Source organism: Melospiza georgiana, chromosome 8, assembly GCF_028018845.1.
Source record: "Melospiza georgiana isolate bMelGeo1 chromosome 8, bMelGeo1.pri, whole genome shotgun sequence".
Taxonomy (NCBI): Eukaryota; Metazoa; Chordata; class Aves; order Passeriformes; family Passerellidae; genus Melospiza; species Melospiza georgiana.
This window is the reverse complement of record NC_080437.1, coordinates 10,059,604-10,081,009: the sequence shown is the minus strand read 5'-3', so window position 1 is coordinate 10,081,009 and position 21,406 is coordinate 10,059,604. Positions and strand designations below refer to the sequence as shown.

Sequence of the window (21,406 nt, the reverse complement as noted above, 5' to 3'; positions counted from 1 at the left end):
CTGAAGATTTAAAGCAGCTTATTTGGGGTGATAGGCCAGCACTTGGAAGAGTTGGGTGCAAATTCTTTTTCTACCACAAGCTCTGTTTGATCTTGGCAAGCTTAGCTTCCTCTCTGTCTTGTTTCTCTTTCTGTATAACACAGTAGTAATATTTTCTTAAATGGCATATTGTCAGTTTATCTGTTTTAAAGATGATGGCCATATTATAGTAGCACTGCAGGTATCAAAAAAAGATATATTTTCTGGGTTGCATACAAAGCAGAAACAATCTCAAAATATTTTATAATAAAATGAGAAAAGTACCTGGAATATGCCAGCCAGAGGGAAATGAACAAACATTTCATCCAGTGTAGTTAAGTGGATTTGATAGGGTTGGTGGCAAGAACCTCACCAGAATCCCTCAGTATTCACAGCAATTTTGTCTTGAAATTCCTCATGTTTGAAAACAGCCTTTCTCTTGTTAATATCAGATGTGTCTTTTTAAATATTTCATTGGATTTTCTTTTGTTATGTTTAATTTGTACTGTGTTTTGCAGTGTCTGTGCAGCACCCTCAGGCATGTTGGCAGGAGGCATGTAGGAATAAGCATGATAAAAAATAATTATTGTGATTATCATTAAAGGCCTGTGAGGAAAAACTTCAATCATTAAATAACTAGATTAAGTCCTTCCATAAAAATAAAGGCTAAGAAAGACTATAAGAAAGATGCAAGAACTCAAAACTTTTTTTCCTTTCCAGAACATTCCCTGTCTGGAGCACAGGGGTGAAATTTCCTGGGAAAAGCTCTGAGCAGCAGGGCTGCAGTGCTCAGGGGCAGAGCTTGCCAGCATTTGCCTTCAGGCTCTGTTTAGGACAAGGCTCTGGGCTGCTGCCAGTGCTCCAGCTCCCATTGTTTGTCTTTTCACTTCACTCCTATTGATGCTGCTGCCCAGTGGGTGCTGCCTGGAAAGCCACAGAGTCTGGAGCCTTTTGAAAAGCTTTCTGAATGTTGGCATATGCCACTCAAACGTGGTTTAAAATGGATCCTAATTACTCCTCTAATTGAACAAGCAGGCAAGCATCTAAGTGCAAATATTTCCCAGGGACATTGTTCTGAGAAAAAATGAGAATTCACAGCTGAAAATCAAGCTTGCATTCCATCTTTCCAGTTGCCATTAAAAAATGTGGTTTAGATTGGAGATCAATGGCAAAGCAAGAGATTTGTGATTCCACACCTCTCCAGCTTGACTTTTTAGAGACCTACATCATAGCATCTCTTCATTTGTTCTGGTTACTGAGAAGTTCTGTGGTTGAGGTGGGTTGAAGCATTAAAATTCAGATGCATGCGCAGTTTAGAGAAGAAAATGGTTTGGATATAACATTAGCAAAATCTACCATCTGTGCAGGTAATAAAATCTTTATTATTTTTTTCTTTTGCTTTGAAAGGAGAAAAATTTCACAAGAGTAGCAGCCCTCAGGACAGCCCATCAAAATGTACAAGGATTGGTTTAATCTGATATTTGGTACTCCTTGGCTCGGACAGAGTCACCTTTTGGGTCAGATTGTCTCACATTAATATATGTTATTCCCCTGCTGTCCACAGAGGAGCTGTTTGCTTTCTGCATGCATTCAATCCCTCTGGCCCCTGACTTCACCTTCCTTGTTGTAGGATGAGGTTTCTTTTTATTACATGGATAGCACCTATGACTTATTTTGTCAGGTTGTATTTTCTGTGTTACTCCTAAGGGATAAACAATACGTAACACAGTAATAGAAGATTTTTGCTCAATAGGATACTTAGATTTCTATTATTTTTTCTCTAAAGAAGCTGATTTAATGTCTTATATGAACTGATAATAGCATCTAATATAGCAGGATATTAAAAAAGCAAAATAATTATTACTATAGCAAATCAAACAGAAAGGGCCTTAAAGCTTCAGACAACTCCTAACAGCTCAATCCATCATCTCTAAAGACAAAAACAGAGGAAGAAGAAAAACTCCATAGAGAATTCTCTTTTGGAAATAATTCTGTCTCAACCATTAAAGAGGTTGGTCAGTGGGGGGGTTTTTCCACATTTTCAGGCAGATATCTTAATGACATTGTGAAGTGAAGCAGCTGCCTGCAAACCAAACCAAACCAAAACCCCTGTAAAATAATGTGTATTTTATATCATTTATCTGTTCTGGTCAGGGCCATCAGTGTAACAGTGGGCCCTGTAATAAAAGCTATGCAGGTTCTGTTAGAGGGTAACATAGTGAATATTACTGCATAGCTTTCCAAATTGCCTGAAGGTCTCTCTGAGAGCATTCCTGAAGCCAGAACAAATAAATTGTATTCACAAAACTACTAATAGTTAGTAAACACTTAATCACAGTAAGCTCATTCCTGCAGAACCATGAGATTAAATTGAAGGTCACTATTCTCACTTTTAAGAAGGAGAAGTTGTACCTATTTTTTTAATTACTGTCACTCCAGACAGGGCATGCATAGGCTTCCAACTCTGCTAATCTCTTGAAATATTTTGAGAACTGCTTCATTTGTTCATGTAAAAAACCCGTCTCCTCACCTTGCACAATTCCTCACCAACATTCCCATATGATCAAAGGTTCTGTGATGTTTGTGCCATGATTGTTCAGCATTAGATTTTCTCACCCACCTAACAGCAAAGGTAATTTTCCTATTTCCTGCTCTGGACACTGGAACTTCAGCCAAGGGCTGACACAAATAGCTTTCTGCAGTGACAAATCATGCAAACTGAATCTATTTGTGTTGTGAGGAGGATTTATGTTTGCTTCTTGATACTTTTTATCTCGTGCATTTGCCCAATTTCCATACATTTATAGTATGTACGGCTAGCTAGTCCAATGGCTGCACTACTCTTTTAAATTTAAATGATTTTGGTTTTCTAGGTCCTGGAAGAGCTCTTGCAGAAGCTCTTGCAGTTTCTTATAATTTCTTTAATAGTTCCTCATGTTATGATAGTTTGTATCTGTGTCTTTGATATGGTATCTTTCAGGAATTGCCAGCCCTTCTGTATCCTTTATCCTTTAAAGCAACACCCCAAGAGATTTTCTTCTCTAGTTCTTGATGTTTGTTGAGTCTGATCTTTTGAAATGTAGTATTTTTACATTGTTAATCTTGTTTGGGTTTTTCTTCTGCCTCAGGATATTAAACTCCAACATCTTGCAATCACTTTTAATCTGGATGCTTTTCTCTTTGACATTTCCATTTAAATCTATCAGATCTAAAATAGCCACTCCCTTCATAAATGTCTCCATGACAGAAGGGCATTCATTCTCACACCAGACACTCTTAGCACCTTCACTGATGTATAGGATGATATTTCATCTACTGAAAAAAAAAGTTGTTCCAATGCATTCTAAAATATTTATCGACCATCTTGCCATGAAGTGGAAATCTGCAAACTTGCCATTTAAAGAAAGGCTTTAAAAATTGAGTATCTTTATAAAGAAATTTAGAAACTATTCCTGATGATGTAAAAAACAAAACCTGCAAACCAAACCCAAAAAAAAACAACCCAGCAAAACATTTTTGATCAATGCAGATCATGGTTGTTTAGGGGAGAAAGGAACTTATTTTCCTTGGGAAGTAAGATACTACTGTTTATTACCATGAGGGCTATACTCTCAGTTCTTACTTTGCAAAGTATTTTCTGGAAAGAAAAACAACTTTTCTGGAATAGTACTGTGTTGCTAAGAGAAGGGTTGTATATTTTCTTTCCATTTCCTGAGCTCATCTGCCTTGCTGAGCAATGTTCTCTTCTTCTGCACGTGTGCTCCTTTACAGTATAATACAGGAGTGTTTCCAGACTCATCTGGAGATGAGGGAGAGAATGGCATTGCCTCAGAAAAGCTGTTTTGGTACAGGTGACAAACTTTGTTGCTTTAAAAGAAATGTAATCACAGGCATTGAAGTTGTTTGCCTTCTAAACCATTAAAACCAGCCTGAGAGAGTGTGCCACTGATTTAATTTAATTGATTTATGAATAGTCATGTCTATCTACAAAATAGAAAACCATCAGTCAGAATGGGGTGGTTGTTAAATACTGTGTTTCTTACATATGGCAATAATGCAATTTCCAAGCTCATATTTCAAGGTACATAATTAGGCTGCCCAATAAACTAATTAATCTCAATATAATGAGCAGCCAGTTGTTTTTGATGTGCTTTTTTGGTGCTTTTTTGGTGCTTTCTAGTATGAGGTTCAGGATTCAGAGAGACTTGTGTTCAGGGTGAGGGGAAGGAGAGGACAAAGGGTGAGGTCTCTCTTCCTGGTTGCCTTCCTGTACATCATTTTGAGATGGGAAGTGCACCATACACTGTGTGCTCACTCTGGGTCCTCTGAGAAACAGGCATGTGGGCCTGCAGACTTTGAAATATGCATATGTAGAGCATGCACTTTAGACATCAATATTAACTGATGAATGCTGTATGTGCTTTCAGTATTAATGAAGAGCCCCATGTTTTGATTTCCCAGGAGTATGCAGCACATGCTCTAGCAATCAAGGTGCCTCTTCAGAGTCCCTCTGTTTTCTTCTCTGCCTTCTGTCAATAGCGATAGCTTCTGCTGTGCTCCCTGTGGTAAGGGAAGGGTGTGAAGCTGTTTTTCAGACACATTGTACCTTTGGGAGATCTGAATTCATCCAGCCCCTCCACCCCAGCTGTGAGACTGCTGACATGCAAGACTCCTGATAAATCAAAACTTAATAAAGAGTTGTGTAGGACCTTTCTCCACACTGGGATTTCATGGGCTTTAATGATATCCTAACAGTCATTGTACAAAGTATCACTAACCCCAAGTAAAGGCTTCATAAGCCAGCACCAAGAAGCCAAGCTTATCTGTTGCCCGCTCAATTTAATTAAAAAGCTACTCTTTGTCATCTGAGCACAAAACAGAACAGCAGCATTATCAGTACTTAGAGCAGCAATGGAAAAGGAAAAAAGCAATTTCTTTCCTCTCGATCTTAATCATTAATCTTCATTAGGATTTTTAGCTTCTGAATGTGAGCTGTAGAAGACATCAGTGCAGCAAACAATTTAAAGTGCATCTGCATTTGTAATAGGTAGTTTGTTGTTTTCATTATAGGTAAAAGCATGTGTCAGTTGCCAGATGTGTTTGATTCAGACAATATGATTTTCATGCCAACTTTATGATATGTTTGATTTAGGTGAAGTGACTAAAATCTGCTGTTGGGACCGAGGTACTGTTAAACACCAGCTGCATTTTTTATTTTAATTAATAATTTAAGGAGTGGAATACCTTGCTTTAATTAACATGTTAACCCTTTGAGCTACTCAGAGAAAGGCCACAGTGGCAAAATGATTTAAAAGTAAAGCAAGGAAATACTCAAAGGAAGTCCAAACAGGAGTATTTTTTCCTCCAAACATGCTCTTGACATGTTTTCACCTTTTCTTTGAATTTTTATTTCCTTCTCACTGTTGGATGGAATATGGAGTATGGATCAAGGATCTAGGATTATCCAAATTTTTTAGTAGGACTGATTATTCTGGATTGGCAGGGTGAACAGCAACTGCTCATAGCTGCTCTGAATCCCCTTTCAGACTTTAAACTGAATCTGCCAATGTTGCACAGATGTGCTGTTGTGCCAAATCTCTCCTTGATCTGTTCTGAAAATCTGCCCAGTCATGTAGCAGTTTAAATGTGGATCTGAGCATACAAATTAAAGCTCCACACTTTGAAATCCTGGGCCTGCATCTTAAAAGAAACTCTAATGTGATAAAAGCTCAGAGTGTCTCTTTGTCAGTCTGACACTTTTCATTGTTAGATTACAAACATGGTGGGCAAACTGGGGAATACCTCAAGGTTACTCAGTTTTTAAAAATATGGAAAAATGGTGTGGTGAAAAAGGTTCTGTAAACAGCCCTTGTAAATGTAAAGGAAAGACTGCCCTCTGACTTCACTCCCTTAGACATCAGATGCATTCATATGCAATCATAAATGCTCATAATGCAATCATAAATGATCCCTCACATCCAGGGATCACAAACTATGGTGCCCCAGTGGATTCAGCTTTGAGATGCAAATGCTCAGAAACTAATTTCCATTGTTATCACTATTAATGGAATAGTTTATTACACAATTTTGTGGTTTGGAAAATATTTCAAGCAACACAATCGTAACTTCTACTGTAAGGACCATCATGGTTTTTTTACAATGTGCTAACAATTCAGAAAACATGGGACATCCAGAAAGAAAAAATAAATTATAAATAAGTTAATGAAAAAAATCAGCAATCTAAGTGACATGCTTTTATTGCCTGGAGGAGGTTTGGAGAGGAGAAGGGTTGGAAGTATAGTTAGAAACACTGGACTGGCAATCAGGAGAGGTTTAACTTATTTCTATCTGTTTAACAGATTTCTTTATGTGCACTGCTGGAGCAGAGCCAGCATCAACTCTAGGCAAAATGGACTTTTAGGATCCAGTGACAAGTCAAGTCTCGCTCACACAGATCACTGCAGATGATTGGAGTAGTTGAGGTGGTCCTGAGGGCATAATTTAGAAATAGCAATGGATAAGAATACCCAGAGGTTTAATTTTGTTTACAGAACAACCTGTTTTACTGATTATGATGAGAATCCAGTTTGATTTTTGGATCCAAATTTGAGTCTTGTAGCCAGAAATAGTGTTGAAATTTTGAAAATGGGCATGTTTCCTAAATAAACTGCTGGGAGATACTAAGAACTTCTGTGAGCAATAGAACACAGCCTACTTTAGGGGTTTTGTCCTGCATCCTCCACACTTGACTTCAGTGAAAGAAAGATTTTTCTGAGATTGGTAAAGCAAAAGTGGAATTTCAGGTGCTGGTAACAGAATGTATTTCTGCTGCATCTCAGACTCTTAGAAAGTACACATAGCCTCCAAATGTTTTGCCAATACAATGTGTGTAGCTAGTAATTAATTACTACTAAAATCATAAACATGACAGTGTATAATTTGTTAGTGGCTTGACTGTCTTTGCATTTCAATGGGTTTACATTCTGTTTGTTCCTTTCTTTCAAAACTTGATCATGCAGTAGCTCTGCAGAATAGAGCCCCAGTGAAAACATTCAGTCTGCAGGTAAGTCAGTGCTATGTCAGGAGTTAAGAAAACAGTTTAGTTTACTTGTCTTTTCCCTTTACATGTACGAACAGAGGCTTCTGAAAGTTGTTTGAAAGCAATTAAATCAGTTTGGAGGCTCTATGAGTTGAATGCTTCGGGTGCTTTGTGTATGTATTATTTGGCTATTTTGTTTTTCATTTTTCTTACTGCTCGTATTTTTGTCTCCAATCCTGTAACCCTTGAGCATGTGCTTTTTTGTTCATGACTGGTTTCACTGATCTCAGCAGTACTGCTCTATCTATTGATTCTGCTAGGAAGCCTACAAAAGAAGTTTCTTTAAGGGCAGTAGAAGGCCTCCTGATGCTGCTCTGGGTGGGTGACAGAGCTGTTGCCATCACGCATGGCATGCAGGATGTGTGGCAAACCCCTTCCTCCTGGAGCAGAAATAAAGCTGGCTTTAGCATCCTCTTCCTAGAACTGAATGTTACATTTTACTTTTGGTTGCACCTCATTTAGGGCAGTAAGTCCCAATCCAATCAGAGTCTCAGAGACAGCACCACACTGGCAGCAGTGACCATTATAAGCATGAAAAAAGCTGCTGCAGTGCCATTACCTGCTGAGGAGTTCAATCACTATTTGTTTTAACTATAGGAAGAGTAGGGGGTTGACATGGCAACGTGTTCTGTGACACATGTCAATTGATTGGTTGTGCCACTGGAGGAGAGTCCCTGCTTCTTTGAAATGCTGTGTAGCAGCTGCTCCTGCCCCACTGGTGAGGACAAGAGCAGGCACAGCGCTGACTGTCTGCACTTTGTCTCCTGCTGTGGTTTGGAAAGGTTCAGGCCTGGTGTGAAGGGCTGTAACTCCGCTCATTCTGTGTAGTTTAATCTGTCAATACTTACAGCTCTCCTTGTAGAGGCTTTTTCTGTTAAAGCTTTTGTTTAAAGTGATGGTGTTTTTCTGGAGATCAGATAAAATTAGTTTTATATGAATTATAAAGAAATATATATTTTCTGGTGAAGAACTTGACCAAAAAAGTATAACCTAAGCATGCAAGTACTGCTGCTGATCTCTACTGGACTATCTCTGTTGCTAAAATTAAAATTTTGCTTAGAGTTTCTTTTAATGAAGAAACCTGTTGCGCTGCACATCATCACTGCATTGAGACAGAATTAAGAGCATTTAAAGTGACTTGCAGTGAAATGGAACAATGCAGAATTTGATCACGTGGCTATAGAGAAGCTTGCAATTTAAGGCTTGATTTAAGAGCTCAGTTTTATTATTCATAATTTCAAAGAAAATCACAGATGCTCAAATGAAAATCATGGACCCAGTTGTTTTGAAGAAGTCTAAGGTTATATGAAGTGGAGATAAACTTGTTTTCATTTTAATTCTCTGTACTTAGTCTATGGCCATTCTAAGAATACCTTGAATAGTTTTATTGGCCCCACTAAGAATAATCTTTAAAGTAGCCCATCTTTTAGTTTTTGTATGTCCAGTTTAACACACACTAATAACTTTCCAATGGAACAAACAAAGAAAATCTACCAAATTATGCATAATACTTTTTTTTTTTTTTTTACTTATATTTACTTTTTAGATTTGGAGGTGCTAAAGATAGGTCAATTCTAATGTTACCTCATTGTTCAGCCCTTTATTGTACAGCTGAAGGCTCATGAAATACCAGTTGCACTAGTGTTTATAGACACTAACTGCTATTCTCTTCCATTTTAAGTGGGCTTGTGCTTTTTTATCTTGCATTTAGCAGCACAGTGAAGGTCTTCGTACAAGTCTCTGAGTCAATGAGACTATCATCCCCTAGTGGTACTTTAGATCCATAGCAGAGGGAATTTTTGTTTTTGTTTTTTTTTTTCAGCTCTTCAACCAGTTAAACTGTTCAACTTGGGCAGACCAGCTCTAGAGAATGTCTTTTTGTGAAAGTTTGAACTCCGTTTCTGATGTATGAAGACAAGCTTTACCCTACCCACTCATAAATTTTTTTTAAAACTGGAGTTCCAAAGATTGTTCATTTGTGAACAATGGATGGAGGCTCAAATTCTTTGTCTTGTAGCTTCATGAATGGATATAAAAATTAATCAGGACTCAGATCAGGACTGGGGTTCTGAATGGTAAGATGTGCTCATGTAGAGCATCTGCTCATTGTCTGTACCACTGCAGTACCTCTTCAACCTTGATTCAGCTTTGCAGACTCTTTTCTCTTGGGGGACAACTACAAATGACAATTTGATCTGGCAAGGCTTGCTTGGCTTCCAAGTTCATCTCTCTGTGGGTGGATTGATGTGATAGGAACAAACACCATTTTCTTATTTGTCCTCATTGACACTGAAAGTTCTGCCTTGGAGGGAGGAGTTCTCAGCAATTTTAGGTCTCAAAATTCTGCACTTTTCTGCAGTTCACAGTAGGCAGAATTCTCTTTCAACTCATTGCTTTCCACAGGGTATAACTTTATCCAATAAATCTCCTTTCAGATAGGATTTTGTGTTCTAGGTTTCAGCTCATAGGTGTTTCTTAGGCATACAATGCTAGTATAAGCTTGTCAAATCAGTTCAGATACATCTGGTTTTACTTTGAAGTTTACTGGGTTTACTGTTTTCCCAGTGCATAAAACACACATTTCCCTCTCACATAATTGTGTGGAGAAAACAGTTCTTGTTAGGAGCTGCACTTATATTTAATTCTGCAGATGTAATGAATTCTTATCTTTTGGAGGAAAAAAGTTTAAAAGAAAATAAATTAGCCTCAAGGCATTTAAAGATAGAAATTAAGGACTTGTACTATACATTTTATATATGCATTTTTAAGACTTCATTTAGGCAGAGCAGCTTAAAAAGTCTCATCATCTCTGGTGCACTTTATGGCAGCCATCACCTACAATATTATGCTGCATTGAGCAAAAATCTCAGGGTCACTACAAAAAAATCCTTCTTTTCTTTTCTTTTTAAATGACAGGAACATGTTTTTCTTTTGAAAAATACTTTGATCACATCTGATGATCCAGGTGCCTGCAGCTCAGTTAATTGATCAGCAGTTACCTTAAAGCACCTGGTGTCAAGTTTAGTCTGTCACTTATTATTCATCCAGAAGTCTTGGACATAGAGCAGCAAGAGAGTAAAATAAACCAATACTGGCAGCATATTTTTAGTCTGTGTATCTACAGCTCTACAAGGCTTTTACTAATAACAAAACATCTTCAAAAAGTGTATCTTAACCAATATTTTTATTCTGACAATTAGTTCTAGTGGTCTAATCATAAGTGCTAATACTGGTATTGCCTGTCTGTGTCTTCTGCAGCATTTCTTTTATGCCAATGAATTTCTAACATATGAAACAAGCAGAGAGCCCAGTCTTCAGTTGCTTCTGCATGAAGTAATTGTAATTCCACTGGGAATACATATCAATTGTTGTGTTCATCTAGCAGGCATATATATGGGCATTAAATATTTTGGCTGGTAACACAGGTTTAAAAGACAACATTTTTCTTTAGATTGACTGAAAATACATTTACTTAAATCAATTGGTTTACATGTACTTGTCAATTATAGCAATCACACAGTGGATGTATTTGTGTACAAATTGAAGTTGTGCTCCTATAACAGTAAGTGAGGGACATTGGCTTTTTCTGCTTTACTGACTTTATCTTTAATCACACTTACAAAGAGCCTTTAATGGCTTGTGAGATCCAATAACTGAGGTGGTGAGGTTAATGGGGCATTTGTTATGCTGCACATTTTTGTTGCAAATAATTTTGTATATTAAATGCATGAAATCTTTGCCATAGGAAAGTGAGACAAGAATTTGAATAGCTAAAGGAGATGGGTCCAGCTGATAGCTGGTTGCACAAATAAAGCTTAAGAACAATGACAGCAGCTGCCTTTAGAGAATGACACAACTGCAAGGTACAGCCAGCATCTGAAAAGTAGCAGTGAGTGATTTTGTCTGGCAAAGGCAAATATGAGGGATTTAAAATAATAGTTTTTAAAACCTACCCTTGTGATAATCTTACTTCACCCTGTAAAAAGTAGGAGATAATTCATCTCCATCCAGTATTGTTTATGCATGTGCCCATGCCCACCATGCTGAAATCTTTTGACCACTTCTCTAGCCATAGATGTGCCAAGCATCACCTCCACTTTCAGTGCAGAAATATAGCAGAGATATTTTTTTATACAGAGTAAGAACTGTGGCTGAAACCACTCCCTGTTAGGAGAATTTCTGAGATAGCTTTTTTTGGCTCAGTGGTCCAAAACATCAAAAGAAATCCTTAGGACACATAGTACTCCACATTTTCTGTTCCAAAAAAGTGCTGCCAGCTAAGGGGTTACCTTACTGTCACAGCCAGGCCAACTCTGTCCTTCCCTCCCTGCCACCTGTATGCTTGTCTGTTTATTGCAAGCACTTGATTTAAACTCCAGCTCTGCTCTCTCTGCCCTGTGATGCTTAGAGAATTGAACAAACTGTGCTGCTCGTAAAGCAACATGTACTGTGCTTTTGTGCAGTACTGATTGTCAATAAAATGTAATTTAGCTAAAATAAAAATACTGATTGTCAATAAAGTGCAATTTAGCTAAAACAAAACGCACATTTCTCAGTAAAAGCTTCCATGGCAATAAAGGAAAACAGAAAATACTGATAATATTAAAATTGCAAGTTTAATTTTTTTAAACTATCCAAACCGTCATGTTCAAACTTTCAAACAGAATAGTGGTATCAGGAGCAGGCATTTGTAAAGGTGTTACCAGTTGACACCTGTGTTAAAGTATATTAGCTAAACATATTTCTGTGCTTCTTGCTACTCTGCTTCTACCAAACATGCTTTCCTACACACACCAAAATCTCTGCACTAAATCTGGTGGGAAAGGGTTGCACAGAAGACCCTCCTGTGTATATTGAGTACCTTTTTTTGCCCTGTAGGCAGAAATGTTTCTTTTAACAGCCAAGTCATCCATTCCTGGAGCTTAAGCAATTCCCTGGAATGTGATGAAACTTGCTTTAAAAAATAAAGGCAGAACTAAATGCAGCATGTAATCATGTAGGTCGAGACTAGAGGAAAAATGGTTCCATGTGTACAGGAAACATTTAGGGGAGCAGAACAGGCATTTCAGGATCATTAAAAAAAGAAAGAAAATCTGAACAACTTCTCCCATTTTTCATTAGTATTTCGAATTTCCAACAACCTCCAGGGTGTTTGTTTTGTACTTTATCAGTTGCCATATACAGAGCCAGGGAAATAACAGGAGGTTTGGGGTTTGGTGGAGCTCCTAGAGTTAGCCCAAATCCACAAGTGTGCAATGTATATAGAGAGAAGCTGTTCACACAGTCTTAAAGCTGCTTAACAGCTTAAAATGATAAAAAGTCCTTAACACAATTTAAGAACTTAAACCACTTAAACTGTTTGAAGCAGCTTGTGAGCTCGAAGAGTTTGGGGCAGGGGCTGTGCTGAGAGGAGCCCTTGGAGCTGCAGCAGGACTCCCACAGCAGGAGTGCCAGAGAAGGGCACCTTGTGCACCTAAACCTGGGAGGCCTGGGGGTGATGTGGAGGAGAGGAAGGAAGAGCTCTCTGTGTGTTTTTATGGGGCATTGTGTGTATGCCCAGATTGCTTTGCTTTAAATAGTGTAGCAGGGAATCTTACAGGCATGTGAGGTGACAGCAGTGGCATCTCCCCACTGAAACAGCGAAGAGGGTGGCAGAAAAATATTGTCTATGACAAGTCTTCAACTGTGGCAAACAGCTTTGGCTCGTGGGCCAAGGGAAGGCTCCTCAGGAGCATTGTGAAGAAATCTGTGCAAGCTGAAAGCCAAAATGTTCTGCTTTTGTGGCTCCAGGAGCTGGAGGTTTGGGAAAGATGGCCTTTCAGATCTATTGATCAGGAAGTTTTTGTTTCTGGAAGATTGTTTTTGGGAAAAAGAAATGGGGTGAGGCAGGGAGGGTTGCTTTAGTTTAATTGATGTCAAGCAATGTTAGTTGGTTATATCAGAAGCATGTTACTAATAGGTGAAACCACACATTTATAAAGCATTTTAAAGAAAAGAAAACATTATTTAAGAGCTTCAGTTTGGTTCCTGCTGGTGTGGTCATCAGTGGTCAAATGTGTGTTTGTATGCTCAGATGGTGGCACAGCATAGAGGTGATACTTGAGGGCAGAGGAAGAAGGCACAGGAATGGGAATGAACCTCTGAGAGAGGGAAAAAATCCAGCCAGGATCCTGCTTTTGATGGCACTGATGTCACCTTAAATGTTTTGAAGTTTGGGCTGGTTTTCCTTGATGCAGGCAGTGATTTACGCCTTTCAGTGCAGAAAAGGCTGTAAAACAGGAGTGAATTACATTCTGTACAATTTGAAAATAAATTGTGCATTCACAGCCACTCAGGGTGAGGTCCATTTACACTTCCAGAGTTGTATATGATGAGTAAATGAAAGTTAGGCCTCTGTGTGAATGAAAAATGCCTGTTTTACTAGAGGCTGTGAAAAGAGAAAGTGAGAGAGACTTAGTGGAAATTGGAAGCAAGATTTTATTTGTTTGTTTAAAACAGTCATATTGATTTGGAGTGAGATGGAACATTGGTATAACTGCAAACTAATTCCACTGAATTCTGCAAGGTATTTCTGTGAAGTTGATGGGGCTGGAAGTTTATATTTATAATCTGAGTTTTTCTTGTGTTCAGGTAAGTCTTTATGACATTATATTCTTGTGCAGTCTTGGTGGCATATTTAACATGAATGTTATCTCTCAAAAAAATCTTCACTGGGGTTAAAAAGAGCTTGAGTGTAATTAAAATCCTATGAGCTCAGTACAATTAAATAATTATTTGGCTTTCCTTTATGATGAGGAATGAAATATGGAAATGTTATTTGGTGAGGGTGCTTTCTGATGGTGACAGGCATTGCAAGAAACTATTTAATTAATGAAATCTCGCTAATGTACTACACAGTACTAATTTCTCAATATTGCTTCAATTTCAGAACATTTCAGGATCTGTCCAAACAAATGGATATATCTTATGGCACAGTCAGGGACTCAGCAGTGTATGAATACTTTAAAGCAAAAGGGACCAACCCTTTGGAGCAGGATAACACATTTGCTGAACTGTGGAGGACTATCAGTAAGAATAATGGGGCAGATAATTGTGTATCAAACCCTTCTGAAGGCATCAGGAAGGTAAGACTGGATCACAGGGGTTTTCATTTCATTTCTGTATCAATGTTGTTTCTATGCTGTTAATGTTAAGTCATAGGAAAGAAATTAGTCATTTAAACCCCCCCCTAAATTCCTATATAAAGTTCCTTTTAGTACCTTGATGGCAGATAAGAATCATATTTCAGTGTCATTGTTCTGAATTTAAGTACTTTAGCTCTGCAGAAGTTTTCAGTATGTAAGTCCTTTGGAACTAAGGTTTCTGAGTTTTGGGGAGCTGCTTTTTTGGATGTAATTCTTTACATTATGCAGTACTGACTCCCATCCTTTGCTTATTTGAGTTTGTTTTCTTTTTTCTGAGTTCATGATTGGAAACATGAGTAAGAATTAAGGGATGCACAGAATGCATACTCATTACTCTTGAAACAGAAATTTTATGCAGGATTTTTCGTTGTTTTTTCCAGACTTTGAAAAATGCATTCACATGACACTGTGTTTTACCAAAATGTTGTTTCTCTCAGATAAAGCTACACCTTTTTTGTGGAACAGAGAATTAATGTGGGATTCAAGGACTGATGTATAACAGCGTAGGATGCTGCAACTTTGTTCTAAGTCCTACGATAATGAGTATTAGCCATTACAAGTGCCCACTCTGTCTCTCTCTCTCTCATAGCCTGCCCCTCCCCTCTGCTCCCCATCTTGAATCTCAACAGAATCAGGCAGCACCTTACATCAAACATGTACACTGCATTACACAGAGGGATGCATGCTGAAAGCCTTGATGTGCTGCTCCTTTAATGAAAAGTGTCCTCTTCATCTGTCTATTGATTTTTTTCCCTAAAACAAGTTAACAGTTTTTATTACCATAGTGAATGTTTGATCAGAGATACTCTTGTCAGTGAAACAGCAATTTACTAGTTCTTTATGCTTTTGGACATGGGGCATGATAAAATGGTTTTGGCTTGCATTTCCTTTTTATTTTTTGAATTTTTTGAAACCTTTTCTGAACAGTCAGGGGGACAGTATCCAAATTTTACTGTTTTTACAGTGCCATGAAGGGGGTGAACACAATTAATGCAAGCCATCCCATTTCCCAAGTCAAACTCCTTTAGCAAAAGGTTTCCAATTATTTGCTCGACTTTTGGACAAAATCTTTATGCAGACACTTCTTGTCTTAGCACACAAGTATTCAGTCAAAATTTGGGTACACCCTGCCCATCCCTCAGATGAGCTTCCCCAAGTCCCTCTGCCCTCAGCTCCAAAATCCTCTCTTCCTTGGGGATGAGGTAGAGCTCTGGCAATAGCAAAGTCTGCAGTGATTGTTAGCTTTTTTTTTTTCTTAATCTTCTCAACATTTTATGAAAATGAGCCCTCTTTTGATATGTTTTGGTAGCATTTAGAGGAGAAATAGATACATTAAATACTTTTCTATGTATCCTAGCATTTAAGCCAATAATAAAACAGTTTAACTTAGAAAAAAAATCAGTATTTTACTTTTCTTTTTTCTAACATTCTTATGGCAGTGAATGCTCTTTATCCATGAAATTGTAAATACTCTTATTCTGTAAGCCTAGTGCATGCTGCCATTTATGATAGGTACATTTGCTAAGCCAGAAATGTAACTGTAGATTGGCAGACAGTTGAGAATACCAATTATATTGTCTGTATGGAGCTGGCAGCTCCATCCTATCTATGTGATAATAACTTTTCATACTAAGTTTGATTTCAGTGTTGTAGGGTGATTTTTATATAACTAGATCAGCTCATTCAATTAATGTCAACAACAACTAAATTTTACTTCAGTCCCCAAAGATGACCGAGGCTGCTATTTGATTAGACACCTACATAAATTGGCTTTAATATTTAATAACATTGTCAACTAAACTATTGTGTTTATAGTTTAAGTGTCACTCTTCCTAGCTCATTGAACTCTCTGAATAAACAGACAAGTTTTCTATGTCAAGTATTATGGCTAGAAATTCTGGGGTTTTTTTTAAAGGAGAATTGATATCAGCCAAGGAAATGAGAGTTTCCATCCATAAACACATACTGCTGTATGAAAGAGATGTAAATGTGCCTTACAAATGTGTTTCATAGGAAATGGGAGCTCTAAATCTCTCTAGCATAAAAAGATTCATAAAAATTTTTTCTGAATGAGGACTTGTCTGACACAATGCAAAAAAAGAAAAAAAATCATTACTATTCTTTCTTCCCTCCTTCTCCTTTCCATTATCTTCAGACAGTATCACAGTTCAGCTGCAGTTACAAACAAAGCCATGCCACTTCAGTGCAAAACATGGAGTGCTGGTTATTTGTGCCACAGACAGGTATTTCAAGTGTTTGTTCCTATCCCATTTATCTTCTCCATTTCAGGGAGATTTTCCTACTCCCTCTGACTGTCTGAAAACAAAGGGATGGCAGTGGGGCAAAGTCATGTGAGCTTTCATGGCGTTTGGTTGCCGTGGCAGAGATGTCTCTTCAGACACAGCAGTGTCTCCCTGCAGCCACAGTGACCATCTCCCATGGGCAAGGCACAGCTTTTGCAGCACTGGGAGGGCCAAGGAAAGGCAGGAATGCACTTCACTGTCACATGAGTGACAGGAGGACTCCTGAGAGCCGAGGGTGGTGGGGAAGAAGGTTGCTTTTGCTGTATTCCCACGATAGTTGAAAGTGATCATTGAGGATGGAAAGTCTCCTCCCATTTAGCAATGCCTCTGCAGAGCACAGGAGCAGAAACCACACAAACCACCAGTCCATACAAAATGCTCTTTTGCCACTTTGAGCTGTCTGGGACTATCATAGAGGAGGATTGACTAATGCTGTCACAGGAAAGTTTCTGCAGCCAAAGTCTTAGTGGTTGCTCTGCTTTACATCCACTGGCAATCAGGGTAATTACTGATTGCACTAACATAGTGTGGATTTTATTTCCTTTGGGAACACTCATTTTTGCTTTGAAAGAATGAAGTAATATCATCCCCATGTGATCCTGCTTCTGCAATATATACAGATAGGAGAATTAAACTCATTATTGCATTTTATAACACCCTACTTTGGTTGAGATTGTTCCCCTGTCCAATTAATTTAATGCCAAAACTTCTCTGAATTGTTTCTTTTTTTCCTGTGTATCACTTTTGATGAAAAGTGATCAAAACTAAGTAGAGCACAAAATGGAGATGCATCATTGATTTAGGCAATAGCACAGTAAGAGTTTTTTCCTTTTCTTTTTTGCTTCCTTAATGATCACTGAGCATTAAATCAGAGTGATCTTCTCTCTTCATTCTAATTTTAAGAGTAGAAGTAGCTTAAATGTTCATTTAGTATGATTTTTTAAAAACTACTTTGTCCACAATGAATTTAATATTGTGAATTGTGATTGCTCTCATAGAGCTTCATAAATTTCTCCATTTCTTGACCCATCAGCCTTTGAAGCAAAAGCAAATTCTTCCTTAAACCTGAATCTATTGAATCCTGTAGTGGTTCCTTAATTATTTTAATGCTTGAAACATTTCAACAGGGTCAAATGGTGTGTTCTTTTTCTTTTTTAAATGGAATTATGTTGCTTCTCTTAAAGCACTTTTTTATAGATAATAAATGTTACCCAACCATCTTTTTGAACTACTCCAGTAATGCCAATGTAAAGGTCATTTTTTGATATTTCTGTGGTATATCAGCCATGTAATGGTATCAGCTACACTGACACTCTGTTCTGGCAGTAAATTAATGATGAATTTTGCATTATTCTGGCACTTCTGTCTTAAATATGATAGCTTCTTCAAAAAATTCAGAAAAATTACAGATATATCAGTGATTACTCTGGAATCAATCTTTTATCATGCTGTTATTTCTTAGCATCTTTCTTTGAAACAACATTGTTTAACCATCAGTAAGCCAGGACCCTTTGAACAATATTCCTCTATCTCCATCCACCCTGAAGAGTGACATTATGGGGTTGTTTACTGCTTTCCTGGAGTACTATTTTATTTGTGGCCCTTGTCTTGTCTAGGAAGCCATCTTCTTTAGCCTTTTAATTTTTTAGGATTGTGAAGAATAAATATATTTTTTTAGTATAAGTTTTGCCCAGGGGATTCTTTTTTCTTAAATCTCTTAAACCAAGGATAAATCTGGTGTCCTTGGTGTAAGCCAAAGTAGTTGTTCTATCTGGATGGAATAAATGGAGTAGTTGTTCTACCTGGATGGAATAAATGGGTGCTGCTTTGGCTGATTTTCTGATAAAGAGGTTTCTGAAAGTTTAACCAAGTGATTTTTAGTTTGTTGTGAGGCATGCCTGTATGCTGAGAGTCACAGTAGGGCCATAACAAAGGAGAAAAATAGGAAGTACAATGAGAAGACTGAAGTATAAATTTGAGCTCATTATTCTGTGTTTATTTCAGTCATTTTTTATGCAGCTGGCATTGCACAGGCCCTTTTGCACTCTTCCTACATTCATGGCCTGGAAATTAAAGGGCAGGCATGCCCCTTAAAGACTCCATGAAGACATGGAGTTTTTCATTAAAAATAAAATTTAAACTACATTTAAAATTTGAGGTTGGTTTTTCATTGAAAATAAATGTCAATTTGATTTTATTTGGCTTTTACTCCTTGCCTAGTGAAGGTATATAAAAAGTCAGCCTATTCAGACACACGTGTATGTGTGCACTTATGTATCTTGTACATATGTTTTTCAAAGTTTGACAGCTTTTCCTTAAATTGAACAAATGATACTGCTTAGCTGTCACAACAGATATTAACAGGGAAGTGAAGGATGCCGAATTTAGACAGCAACTAAACATTTTGTTATAAGAAAACTTTCCACACAATGAACACACACTAATAGTATGAGGTCTTCACTCTTCAGGGAGGAAAATTTCACAAGTGGAAGAAGTTTGGAAAGAACTAAGTCTTCCCTTAGGAAAAAGGGATCTTTGGAGATTCTGGTTTTGGCAATCAGAGAGGGAGGGGACACAGCCTTGCACCCAGGAGTTCTGGGAGTTGAGACATAAACACAGCCAAGAGTTCAAAAGTCAGATTCCTGATTATGCTAAAATGATCGGGCTGTCAGAGAAATAATGCTCCACAGTTGTGATGACATTGGATAGGCTGATTTATGCCATTAAAAATATGTAAAATAGATGTGAAGAGTTCTGGCAGACTTGGTTTATTGACCATTTGCAGTTGCAGGATGTGATTTAGGATAGCAGCACTACAAACACAAGAGAAGTAGACCTTTACAAAAGATCTGCTGTACAGCATTGAAAGTCAGTGTACAAAGCCTTTGTATATAAGATAACATACAGAAAGCTGAGGAGTGAAAAGTAGACTCAATAATGTGTTTTTTTTCTTTAGTCAGCGCATTGTAATGCAAGTTGAATATTTGAGGAATATTGCATTCCTCAAGTATTACTAAGAGATAGATAAGGAATGTATTGTGTTGTCAGTGTTCTTTTCTAAATTGTAAATGTGAAAAGATGATTTGCTTACCAGTTCTGAGGGAGCAGAAGATAAATACTCTTTAGCTCTTTAAACTGAACAAATCACCAAAAGAACCCTAAAAACAACAACAAAAAAACCTCAACCCCAAAACTCTAAAACAAAACAAAAAAAACCAAAAAACCAAACAACAACAATAAAAGAAGAGAAAAATTCAACCAACCAACTTAAAAGTACCCAGAGAAATGTAAAACACATTTTACCTAATTCACATAGTGAATTAGGCCAGATATTTCTGGGGTTTCCGATTTCTGTATATCCATCAGGCAGGACTTTTCTTCTCTAATATCATGGATTTTGAGTAAATTCTGTGTACAGTAACAAGTGCTGCTGCTTTTGATCTCCTGAGGACATATTTTTAATGCTGACAGTTTCCTATAATAGGTGGCAAAATCATATGAATATTATTATTTACCATGGAACACAATGTGGCCGAGTAATAAAAATATTTTCCAAGGGTTCAGTGTACAGACTCTTTCACATCTTACCAAAGAGAAAGGATATAACATTTCTACTCTGTTTTAACCTAGAAGCAAGTGAATTTGTGGATCTTTGATTGCCTCAATGCAGATAAAAGGGAATCAAGGAAAATAGGTGGATTGCAGCAAGTACCTTACAGAAAGTCTAGGCAACATAATTTTAATCTTTTACTTCCCTGAATTCTGCCTCCCAGAAGGTACCTTACCCCTTTGATTTATTGTCATGTGTAAGCAACTCTAGGGACCTCAGAAAGGTATGGTTTATGTCAAACTGTGATGAAGTAAATTATCTTATTTGCTCAACTGAGGAATCCAGTGTAATGAAATAACTGATGGAGTCTTACAAACTTAAGGTGAATTCAAAACTGAGCTTAGAAAAGAATTGGAAGGATGAACTAATTCTGTGGCAGAGCTGCAGCCATTTGCTAGAGGAGCTTTGTGAATCAATTCCCATAAAAAAATATATACAGGACTTCAGCTACTTAAATATATTAGGCAACCAGTGGTTACTTTAACCAACAAAATGATATTTTAATTTACTCTACTGAACCCCTATCGAGATATCTTTCTTACATCTTGTGTTAATTACATTCATTATATACACTGTGTGCAGGCCTTGGTTTCAGTTCCAATTAAAGCTGATATTTAAGGATATCTGCATGGATATGTGTTAAAGCAATATTTTTCCCAAACCTGAAATAATACTACATGCATGTGAACCTTCTTACCTGTGAAGAAAAGAGGAAACTCTTTCAGCTCAGTGTGTGCCTTTTGTTACTGGACTAACATGGCTCTCAGAAGAGCTGTGTTTACTTGCAAGGCAAATTTGTTTATTTACATGTTTATATGAGCAAAGCTGAAAAATTACAATTTTGATACCTGTGATGCTCATCACTTAATGCTCATAATATGCCAGTCTTGTCACTTAAATCTATGGAACCAGTCACATTCCATGTCTCCTACAAAACATGCATCCAATTTCATCATCTAAAGCAATAGCTTTCATTTATAATTAATAACCTGTTACATAAGCTTCACCTACACTTCTAGATGGCTGAGCTATCCTATGTGCATACTAAAAAATGGAAGATATTTTAGCAAGGTTTGAAGTAGGTGAGGTCCTGCTGGGAGAGAAAACTGTTAGAAATGTATTATGTTGAAGGTCTACATATAAACTGTGACCTAATGAAATATCACCAAGGAATAGTGACAAGATTTGGATT

The 21,406-nt window shown here is 37.5% G+C and overlaps 1 protein-coding gene across 1 annotated transcript in view; it reads left to right on the top strand.

Annotated features, from left to right (window-relative positions):
• The window catches only part of GRID1 (glutamate ionotropic receptor delta type subunit 1), a 481,700-nt gene that overhangs the window by 438,179 nt on the left and 22,115 nt on the right, over window positions 1–21,406 (top strand). Inside the window, exon 13 of the mRNA XM_058029149.1 lies at window positions 14,046–14,241. Coding sequence (XP_057885132.1) covers window positions 14,046–14,241 — 196 coding nt within the window. The remainder of the gene's footprint in view (window positions 1–14,045; window positions 14,242–21,406) is intronic.